Source organism: Pseudorasbora parva, chromosome 18 (genome assembly GCF_024679245.1).
Source record: "Pseudorasbora parva isolate DD20220531a chromosome 18, ASM2467924v1, whole genome shotgun sequence".
Classification (NCBI taxonomy): domain Eukaryota; kingdom Metazoa; phylum Chordata; class Actinopteri; order Cypriniformes; family Gobionidae; genus Pseudorasbora; species Pseudorasbora parva.
The window spans coordinates 19,353,574-19,365,729 of record NC_090189.1 but is presented as its reverse complement, the minus strand read 5'-3'; the positions used below and the strand labels follow the sequence as shown (position 1 = coordinate 19,365,729).

General features: G+C 34.4%; 1 protein-coding gene across 1 annotated transcript; it reads right to left on the bottom strand.

Moving 5' to 3' along the window:
- Positions 1–295: 295 nt before the first annotated feature.
- Positions 296–7,954, bottom strand: LOC137046664 (succinyl-CoA:3-ketoacid coenzyme A transferase 1, mitochondrial-like). Its single transcript, XM_067423988.1, has 17 exons — positions 7,762–7,954; positions 6,899–7,010; positions 6,594–6,684; positions 6,201–6,336; positions 3,765–3,914; positions 3,541–3,647; positions 3,261–3,321; positions 3,068–3,175; positions 2,847–2,961; positions 2,648–2,742; positions 2,516–2,564; positions 2,029–2,101; positions 1,801–1,876; positions 1,612–1,701; positions 1,437–1,517; positions 1,241–1,342; positions 296–834 (listed from the first exon to the last, which is right to left on the bottom strand). Exons 1-17 carry the CDS (start codon positions 7,855–7,857, stop codon positions 799–801), a joined length of 1,578 nt encoding a protein of 525 aa, XP_067280089.1. The 5' UTR covers positions 7,858–7,954; the 3' UTR covers positions 296–798.
- Between the last annotated feature and the right edge of the window lie 4,202 nt (positions 7,955–12,156).

Sequence of the window (12,156 nt, the reverse complement as noted above, 5' to 3'; positions counted from 1 at the left end):
AAAAATGGATGGGGTTCATTTAGCATTGTAAGGACGATGGTGAAATCGTGTTTTGTTCTAAGCCCTGCAGAACACACAGACCACTGTGTTCAGAGTTGTGCAATCTTTGTTGTTCAGGTCAATGACCAATCACAGAGAGACAGTCAAGACTTCTGCTAAACACTCAATGGTCTGTTATGTCTCATAATGCATTCATTCATTCATTTGGTCTATTTACAGAATGTCAGCAGGATGCCTGTATACACTACATCGAGTTACATCTTAAAGTAATGAACAAACAATTTAAAAACAAACATAATGCCAACATTATTTATTTCAAATTGTTGCAAGATCGAATAAATGATTCAGTATAAAGTGGCAGAGCTTCATTATTTAGTGCTGATTAGCTTTTGTTTTGTACAGTTAGCAAAAACTAACATTTATAGAGATAATTAGTTACCACCCACAAACATTAAAAAACACAATTACATTTTTTAATGCATAACCATATTTAACAATATTTAGTGTTAAATCTATTCAAAATATAAATTTCAGAAACATTATAGCTTGGCAATGTCTTAAACCTTCCTTTAAAAGATTTTTTTTTTACTCTTGGATGTTGTAGTATTCTATATTTTTAACAGCAAGTCTTAATTGACATGAGTGGTGAGTCATGCACATATTTAACATGTAAATTTGTATTTATTCCACATCCAAAACAGCTGTTGAAGTGAAGGCAGTCCAGTCCTCTCTCTTACTCTGGTCCCGTCTCAGGATGCTGGAAGAATGCTGTCCTGGCTACAAATCCTTTGTATTACCTCATATCTGCTGCATTGGTTGTAAGTGTTGAGACACCTGAAAAATTCCAAAATGACTTAAATGTTTCCCCCCAAATATTAAATTTAAATGAAAGGAGGGATCCTATTCATCTAATCATGTCAGTCAAGGTTGATTTCTTTCTTTTTGACATACATATCAAGGTAGATGCAGACACATTTCAAAATACACAGACTTTTACAAAGAGATGTATTTTTGTAACCCTTGGTTACTAAGCACAATGTTTCAACTGCACATAATCTTGTTTGCTGGATGAATCATTTTTAATTGCATACAACTTTTCAGCACAGCCATTACTGAAGTAATTCAACAATTATGACTAACACATTCCCAGAATAATGACAATAGATATTTTATTTTTTATACAATCACATCAAACATCAGTTCGGTCAATGCGTTGTGCTTTGGTGTCTGCCAATCTTACCTCAAACTCCGTCCCAGTGCACGCTCTGATGTCATCTGGTGTCAGTCCTTCCCAAATCTCAACTAGAGTTAAACCCTTGCTCTTATCTACATCAAAGACCGCCTAAAACAAGTGACACAACGCACATCACATCACGTCCTTGAAATGATGCAAGATATATTAAAAGACTATTCTTTCTTTCAAACACTTTACTGACCTTTTCAGTGATTATACGGTCAACACACTGTTTTCCAGTCAGAGGAAGTGTGCACTTGTCTAAGATTTTATGCTTCCCACCCTTTAAATTGAAGGAAAGAATATTACAAAGAGTGTCAATAAATGTTAAAGCATAATGACTAAATGAGAGCGAGTACGGATTTAGTGTATAGTACCTTGGCAGAATGTTCCATAGTGATCACTACTTTTGTGGCATCACTAGACACCAGGTCCATCGCTCCGCCCATGCCCTTCACCATTTTACCCTGAGAGTAACACATGGTACATGTCAAAACAAGCAAATAAAAACATGCTGCATGTCTATTAGTCTAGTATTACAGTAAAATATAGAATTAAACTCATACTGGAATCATCCAGTTGGCCAGATCTCCATACTTGGAAACCTGCATTGCTCCCAGCATGGTCAGATCAATGTGACCACTAAACAAAAAGGGTATAAAAGGTGGAGATGCAAAAACTAAAGCAAATGAGAAATATAGGGAACAACATGAAAATGCTAAACATCTCAATTGTATGTGCAGTTGGATGCATTTTAGTTTAATCACATATGAATGATGCATTCAGACACTCACCCTCTGATCATGGCAAAGGATTCATCGCTGGAGAAGTAGGCAGCTCCTGGGTAAACTGTTACCGTCTCCTTACCTGAACACACACACAAATAAAGGCAATGATCTGAGTGGTAAAGAAGGACTTCATTTTAATACTATATTTTATTGTTAGATTTCAATCTTTCTCAAACACACTTTCGGCTGCTCCTGTAACTGGACAATGTATAATCTGCATAATTTATATGCCACAGGTTTTCACAGGTCACCACAGCGAATCATCCGTATATTTTTTGTCACGTTTTACTTCAGATATATTATATTATATTATATTACATGTTGGTGAATCAAGCACCCGCTGTGCAAATACATCTAATGATGCTACTGGACACATCTTCAGTGATGTTCCTGGATTTTGTTTTAACGATTAGTTTGTCATTTGTTTTAACAGACCATAAAATATGGTCAGACCATAAAATATATATAAAGTAAAAATAAGAGGTCACTGCACCAGCATTGATTAAATCAGGATCCACTTCACTCTCTGTTGGATAGGGACCCTAAAATGACAGACAAAAATGGTGTATTGGAATGGAAAAAATAGCTGGGAAATTACTCTTTTTATTTAATAACAAAAACTCACCAGCCCCAAAATCCCATTCTCACTCTGCAAGTGGACAGTGATTTCAGGACTTATGTAATTGCTGGCCAACATAGGGATTCCAATGCCAAGATTAGCTGGGAAGGTTGTCAAGGTATTTGGGAATAAGTCTGTTAACACTTGTATCTTTTGTTATTTATCATTGGCAGGTTATATCTGTGGTCAAGCTACTGAAGGATACCATACATTCCATCCTCAAACTCCAGTGCAGCTCGCCGGATGATTCTCTCCCGGGTTATATCTGATTCCTGTTTGATTTTAGGCTTCTCTTCCTTACTAGACTGAACCATCCTTTTCTACAAATAAAAGAAGTCCTGAACATGACTTACACAATCTAGATAAATGTGTACTGTACAACAATGAACAATATAACGAAATAAACAGTCTATCCGTCTTTCTCACCTCAATTCGTTTTTCATAGCTGGCTCCTTTCACTACCCGGTCTACATAGATGCCAGGGATGTGAATGTCTTCTGCCGCAAAACTTCCAATATCAACAATCTCCTCAACCTGTGGACCAAAGAAAGACATTTTCAACATATAGGATGTCAAACATGATATTATAACACATATCAAAGTCATGATCATCACAAACCTCCACTATGGTAACTTTGGCTGCTTTACACATAGGCTGGTTGAAATTACGGGTTGTTTTCCTGTTTAAAAATAATAATGTGCAACAAAGTTTAGAAACAACTAAACAACTGAATACGTTATTCTACAGACAGAGGTTCATTAGATTGATATACAGATTAAGTCTGACACCTAGTGGACAATCTAGATTAGTAGAAATATATTGAAAAATAAAACATTAAAAAGACAAATGGTGTGAACATGTCATAAATTAAATAATTTAAATACAGAAATCTCTTAACCTGAAAATTAGATTTCCTGCTTTGTCACACTTCCAGGCCTTTATCAAAGCGAAGTCACCAGTGATGGCTTTTTCCATGACATAATGTCTGCCATTAAACTCTTGAACCTGGACCACACAATTAAAAGACAAGAACTTGATGCACACAAGTCATTTTTTCTAAAGGTGAAAAAATGACAAAAGTCAGCCACCATTTTTGACAGTTATGCCTATGCCTCACCATACCTCTCTGCTTTTGCTTGCAATGGCAACGCTGCCATCTTTGTTGTATTTTATAGGTGAGCCGCCTTCCTGGATGAGAGTGCCGTAGCCTGTGGGAGTAAAAAACGCTGGGATGCCTGCACCGCCAGCCCGTATCCTCTCAGCTAGTGTGCCCTGGGATAGAACCAATTTACATAGTCAGTCATTTAAAGTCAGTCAATGCATGAATTGTGATTCGCAACATATTTTACTTCCATTTGATGTATTTCTAAGTAAAAAAAGATATTCAGGAAAAAGGTTGGATTTTGAAGACTATGGATTGTGGGTGTCATGAGAATGAATCTGAACCTTGCTGAATCCAGCATAAACCAGCATGAATTCCATGTTGGTCCAGACTGATTTATGCTGGTTAGAGCTGGTATAGTCCTATTCTAGCTGGTGAACCTGTAGTCATGCTCAGTCTTAGGGAAAGTTTTAATATTAATGTATTACAATATTGCTTTGTTCCCTAAAGAAGAATCAAATTGCGATACTTTTATTAAAAGTAATACATTACATACTTTAGCGTTACTTTATTTTTTTATTTTTTTTATTTTTTTTAAATGTTTGTTTAAAATTTACGCCTGTACAGAAGAGGGCACAGCTCAAACAAATGTGCTACCATTCTGGATTAAAGAAGAATGTGGTTTTGTTTTATTTTTTATAAAAAAACTAATAATTTACAGTCACCAAAAAAGTATTTTTTCCACTATGGGTCCCATCAACTGTTTGATCACCAACATTATTTTAAATATCATGTTTTGTATTCAACAGAAGAAAAACTATTCAAAACTGCACTGTAAAAAATTATTTAAAAAAAAAAAGTTACCTGTTTGCTTTAAAATTTTGAGTTCATTGAAATTAAAAATTTGAGTTAATACAATGAACATTTTTTAGATTCGACAACCTTTATTAAAAAAGTATTTTTTTGTAAACATTTTGTAAGCATATTAGGTAATTGTGTGTGTTTTATTTTTGATGACGCAGTGAAACATGCCAAATAGTGATATTTTCATGATTTAGTCAACTTTTTATGTGGTTCATATACAATAATATTTTGAGTTTCTTTTTATTAAACAAATTTCCTTCATTGTATCAACTAATTTTTTTAATTTCAATTAACTCAAAATTTTAAGGCAACCAGGTTACTTACTTTTTTAAGTTAACCAACTATTCTTTTTACAGCGTATGTGAAAAAAGTATTTAATATGCTTCTCAATCAAAAGAGTAAACAACTACATTTAAAAAAAAAAGTTGGTGTAACTTAAACAAGTAAGTAACCTGATTGCCTTAAAATTTTGAGTTTATTGAAATTCAAAATTTGAGTTGATACAATGATGGAAATTGGTTTAATAAACAGAGACTCAAAATATTATTGTATCTGAACCACATAAAAAAATGGGATACATCAGGAAAATAGCACTATTTGGCATGTTTCACTGCATCATCACAAATAAAACACACACAATTACCCAATATGCTTACAAAATCTTTTCAATAATATTTGAATAAAGGTTGTTGATTCTCAAAAAATATTTATTGTATTAACTCACATTTTTCATTGAAATCAACATTTTTTAAGGCAACCAGGTAACTTATTTTTTTAATATTTTTTAAACATAAGTTAATTATACTTAGAATACTTTTCTAGAGATAATTTTTTATAGAGATAATACGCGGGTATGCTTCATGATGGCACTGCTGGCATTGTTGGAGGATTACGCCAATGGCAGAATAAGGAGTGAACGAGTTTTCATTCAGGGACTTTATCAGCAAAACTGCATGTATTTTATTTGATTTTAAGTGTTTAAAATTAACAAAATATTTTTTATTAAAATAACTGAAAATATTTTATACACTTTTGTTTTTATGGATATTTTGACAAAAATTATTATGGAGTATTCTACAACATAAAAAGTATATTGATTGGTTTTCAGCAATGTAATGTGTAAGGCACAAATAGCATTTATAGTCTGTATCTAATCTTTTTCAATGTCTTTTACCTTTGACAGTGTTAAACATGGTGTCCTGTGGATGGGAATATGCATGCAAATGATATGCAGATGAGGTCATGCATAGTAAAACTAGGCGTTGTAAGCTCCATATATGGTGATTTCGGAGAGGAAACAGGGTGGAGAAGCACGTACGCACAATCTGCCGCTGGCTGGGATTTATAAAGGGATTTTTGCGCAGCTTCTGGCCTACACATGGTTTTATAAATCAGAATTTTTTATGCATATACGCAAAATCTAGCTTTTGTACGTACATACACTTTTAGGATGAAATCTACGCAAAGTTTTATAAATGAGACCCCTGGAGCTTTTGATGTAGGTTTGTTGTTAACTTTAAAGCTAAGCACATTTTGAAAAAGAAAAAGTTATCCCTAATTGGCATGGAGAATGTAAAGAAGTTAAATGATACCTGAGGTGTAAGCTCTAATTCCAGCTCGCCTGATAGATATTGTCTCTCAAACTCTGCGTTTTCCCCAACGTATGACGATATCATGCGCTTTATCTGTTTGGTTTTCAGAAGCAGGCCCAGGCCAAAGTTATCAACCCTGTAACCAGAAACAATCACAAGTTATTTAGTCACACATGAAATCACATTATACACTGCGTTGTTTAAAGCCTTGATTCCTGAGGGCCCACTTCCCTTTTCCCTCTTTCCTGTCCCTTGACCCGATCAGATTATTCCCTAGTCTTTCTTGTGTTTAACACATGACAGGAACCCCATGTAAACATCCTGGCCACGTTGGGGAATTCTCTGGAAACACCATGCCCCTTCGCTGACATGCTAATTAGAAATCTGTCTCACCCAGCATTGTTGCTCACGGCCGTGATGCCTTTTACTCCTGTTTTCAACAGGCCGTTGATTAAATTCTCCGGGATCCCACACAAGCCAAAGCCTAGGACAGAAAAAGGGGAAATTAAGCACAAACAATAATAACGCTTGGGGATGCATTATGTTCTATCTACAGCCAATTATATCAGTGGAGGAAATAACACTTAGCTGTACAAACAACTTATCAGATATAAGACTGCAGTTGTTCAGAAATATAGAGGCCACATTCAGCGGGCACATGCATGGATGTGGCATAAGCATTAAGTTCCTCCTTTTACCTCCTACAAGAAGCGTGGAGCCATGAGGAATGTCTCGGACGATCTCTGTGGGGTCCGAATAAAAACATGCACTCCATGACTGGGAGGTTGAGAAATGAGAGATGTTGAATTCCTGTGGGATAATATAGCAGGGAGAGCATAGCAAACATTTAGGCACAATTAAAGTGAAGATCCTTTAATTAACTCTTAATAAACTTTAGTTAAAATATTTTTGCAATTAAATGCTACTAAAATGATAGAACACAGAGGTCTGGTTTCACAGACAGGGTTTGGATTAGGCCTTAGTTCAATTAGGACATTTAAGAAACATTTATAAACGTGCCCTAGAAAGAAAAAAAACATTACTGGTGTGCATTTTAAGACAGAGTTACCACTGATATATTTTAAGATATATCAGGGCAAGTGTCTTTCAGTTAAAACAACTCAAACATGCATTTTAGTCTAGGACTATGTTAAATGAAATGTGCAAAGTACCAAGCTTAAAAAAAACCCGACAGCGCAACATGGCCATGTGGACATACTGACATTGTGCAAAAGCCATTGCTGTTCAAACAAAAAATCAATACAGCGGAATTCGTTTATTTTAAACTTTATTTAAATCTGTTTCTCTGTATATGCAAAATATATAATTTTATGAAGCTAATTGTTTGAATGTTTGATTTGCACCATTATCTCCAAACTGATTAAGATTCTTAACTCTTTATTAAGATTATACAGAGATAGCCATATTCACTTCTGTCCTTTAAAACATTACAATAAATACATAAACAAATAAACATCAATGAATAGGAAAATGTCTGTAACATGTATGAACTATTGATTTTACTTTAAATATAGCAATTCAATTCTTCTGTTATACTTACCTTACGATGATGACCATAAATACATCCCCGAGCTCTTAATGATAGTCTTCCTCTGAGAAGAGAATCTGACCTAAACAGTAATCTCTGAAATGACATTTTCAGAACAACTTAAACTTTTTTTTACAGGAAAGTAATCACTGTCTACTACAGGACCTGGATCGATCCTGCACCGTTTTAAAATAGGGCAAAGGGCGGGTTTTCAGGGGGTTTAGTGGCATTTTGAAGAGTACTTTTGTACTTTGTTTCCCCCCCCACCACCACCACCACCACCACCCCTGTTGCTGGCTTCCATACATCAACAGAAACTATTATAAACTATACACAATTATTATCCACTGTTTCCATTAACTTATTTCTTCTGAAATCCACATCCAAAATACAGACATTTAAACCTATTCATTGGGCAGTGTCCATGTTGTCGCTCAATACCAAACAAGAGGTCTCTCTATGTTCCCCTTGCTATAAAGAGCACACTTAATCACATTACACATGCAAAACCTGAAGACCATGGCTATAGGTCATTCCCTTTTAAGAAGTTTGACAGCTGTTGAGAAATGTCCAGACTGTCACAATAACAGCACACAGGAACATTTACATTCTGACACTGGGCACCACGGAGTCAATGTGTCTGTCATTCTGAGATTTACAAGAGACTTTCCTTTAAATGTATATAATGATGCGAAAAATGACCCTGATTTTGTGATTTTTAATTGATAGTAAGCTTGAATGTCTCCAGGAAACCAAACAACACACATGAAGAATGGATTTGTGCGTTTTGGTACACTTGAGAAAAGCCAGAATGAGACTTATAATAGCCATACCTTTTGTGTTTCCTTTGCTTCTAATAGGCTAAATGCACACATGTATGTAATATGAGTCTCAGTCACTTTCAGTCACAGTGGTTTAAAAAAAAAAAAAAAAAAATGGACAACTTAAATTACAGTATTTTTTTTTTTTACTAATTTTGTCTTCCAAATCTAAAATACCAATACTGTTATTTTTTGTATATTGGAGGAAATGAACACAAGGGTCAGCAATATGATAAATGTAGTTTTTAACTGAAAGAATGCATTACATTCTTACATTCGTGGATAACTGAAAAAGGTATTTTTCATAAATATTTCATAAATAAAATAAGTGTATTCAACTGTTATATTAGTATACTTAAACCAAAAATAAATTAAATAGGAAAGTATACTTTAAGTCTACTTTTTATGTACTCCTCAAAAATATAATTTATGTACTTCCCAGGAATATACTTAAAATAGCACTTAAGTAGGCAATACTTACTGATAGAAAAGTCTATAAGTATATTTGGCCTATACTTGTACTTAATCTTTTGATCGAGATATACTTAAAAATTAAGCATTTAAAGTATACTTGGCTTGTAATTGTTTTTAATCTTTTGATTAGATGCCTATTAATTATACTTTTTTAGGCTAGTTTTACAGTCTAATGAAATTTACATTGTTTGACAATATTGATTAGAATATTGATATGAAACAGGTTATATCAATACATGTTCCTAATTCCTAATTATGCGTATCTGAACTGGTATAGTGTACATAAGAATTTTCTTCTCCACCCTTTGCTCTGCAGTGAGAACTAAATAGAATTTTCCAGCTATTCATGTTTTGTTATAGGGGGCGCTATGACACATATTCTAGATAATCTCTGGATCAAAATACAGGAGAAGGAGAAGCTAAAACAAGTGATAGAAGATTGCTCACGCAAATGTAAAATAAGCGTAATTATCAAACATTAAACAGTATCAAAACTGCATATTAATGTCACCGAAAGAAATGTCGAACCCATGAAGAGGAAACAACTGTGAAGTTGTTGATGGATTCATCAACTCCATCTGTGTTTTGATCATCGTTCTGAATCTGATCAAGGCGTAGTCTTTGACAAAAGAATTTTTCTTAACTTCTTGTTTAAAATGTTGCCTTTGTTTATGAGACTTACCCATATTCAAGTATTTAATTAAAGGATGCATGAAGCTATAATAAAATGTTTTTAAAATTAAAGTACAGTTATGTTTCAAGTATAAAAATTTATATCTACTGAAATATAATAATATACTGAAAGTGCAAAATAACACACACACACACACACACACATATATATATATATATATATATATATATATATATATATATATATATATATATATATATATATATATATATATATATAGTAAACTATGAGTATAATTCTATGTTCACTTAAAGAAAACGTACAAGTATACTTGCGGTATAAAACTACTAGTAGTAGTTTACTGAGAATAGCCTTCAACTAAAAAAATTACTACTTGAATAAAAATAGTAAACTATATAGTTAACTTGTAGGCGACAGATGCAGCACAAGAGAAACCTGTTTTCCACTTAAAGTTTACAATAAACGTATACTTAAAGGGTTAGTTTACCCAAAAATGAAAATTCTGTCAACAATCACTTACCCTAATGACGTTCTACACCCGTAGGACCTCAGTTCCTATTGGAACACAAATAAAGATATTTTTGTTGAAATCCGATGGCTCAGAACAAAAGAAATAGACAGAGCGTTCCCATAGACTTCAACGGCAGAAAGTGAAGTCAATTAGAAGCACTCAGTTCCTGATGGCTGAGCGAACTGCACAGGCTCAGACTGAGCTTGACGATGTAGATGTGACGTGAGAAACCTGTCTGACAGTTGTAGGTCTTCTAGTAGTTGTGGAAAGTGAAATCTGAATCACGTTGCTTTGTTTTGTCCCGTTGCTTTTGGCTCACTATGGGCTTCTCCCCATTCTTCTGTCTTGACTTTATCGGACTTCATGTTTACACGTCCCCCCGACTGTCTCATAGACAGTAAAAGATTGCTTTTGAGCATCTCCTCCTGTCTATACAGTAATTTCTCTACTGTGTGACAGAGTCACGTTGGTTATGACGCAATCGTTAGCCTATTTTTACAAAAACAGCTTCTACGGGGCGATAGTGTAAGATACAAGGTAATGGAGCCTTTTATGCATTGTCGTGTTTCTTTAGAAATAAACAATGGACAAATGGAGTCTTTAAACGCCTCAGATTTAAAGTTATTCACTGTCAAAGTGACTCAAAAACGAATGGGAGTCAATGGGATGCTAACAGCAGGTGATGGCTTGGTTAGCAATGGCCGCCCCTATGGGTGGAACGCTTTCCGAGCACTAGATTACCCCCTTGCTCAGAAAGGCTTTGATTGACACCATTGTCATTTCCTCTCTCAAGACCCATAAATGTCCCTAAAGACTTCATTAAAAACCAGTGCCGTTTCTAGGCATAGGCAAACTAGGCGGTCACCTAGGGCGCCAAAAGCTGGGGGGCGCCAGTGAGCCCCCGCCCCAACAAGATTTTTTAGTTATTTCATATATATTTTATTATTAATATTTCATACTTTTGCTATTTCGAGGCATTATGATTAGTTGCGATTATTGAAGTTGCCATGTATAAGTCATTTTTTTTTTTTTTTGCGCACAAAAACTATTCTAGTCGCTTCATAAAATGATTGTAGAACCACTGTAGTGAGATGGGCTTTGTAACAAAGTCTTTAGTGCCTTTTATGTCTGAGCCATCGGATTTCAACAAAAATATTTTAATTTGTGTTCTGAAGATGAACAGAGGTCTTACGGGTGTCAAACAACATTAGTGTAATTTTTTTTTATGACAGAATTTTAATTTTTGGGTAAACCCTTTAAATGGGCCAATTTAAAGTTGACTACTATTGATTATTTACTACATAAAGTATACTTACAAATATTATTAAGTAGCCTATACTTTTTGGGTAGGTAGGCTAAGTCACGTTTTAAATTATTTCATTTTATAAAATGAAATGATGTTTGATATTTCATAATTTAACTGTTGTTAAAATAACTTTAAATAAAGTAATGAATGAATAAATATTTTAAGGACTTTATATGGGTTTTAACTTTTTGTATAGACTTATATTCTAGAAATAGAGAAATATTCTATTCACTGTTGTAAAAGTGTGCCAACTAACGCCCTCTGTAAGAGAACCTCTACACTTTGCCACAAACTTTTCTACTATATACATGCGTTTGTCCCATAGACTGTAAAAATGGTTTGTTCTCGCTGAGTCTCAGCGGTAATACTGCAAGAACCCCTAGCACGTGCCCCACTCCAGTCACGTGTACACATTCAGCTCTGCATTGTTTATCATGTGTGTAAGCGCCTATGAAAACAACACAAAACGGGAATGAATTTGAAGGCTATGTGAAAACCTAATTACACTGTGATTCTAAAAAAAAGTTGGCAATATGTGCAGCTTTTAGAGGGAGAGGAAATCAATCTGCAGCTCTGACCGAATGGTTCAATTACATTCCGCTTTATTTTCACACAAAAAAACGCGCGTTTAAATCAACAC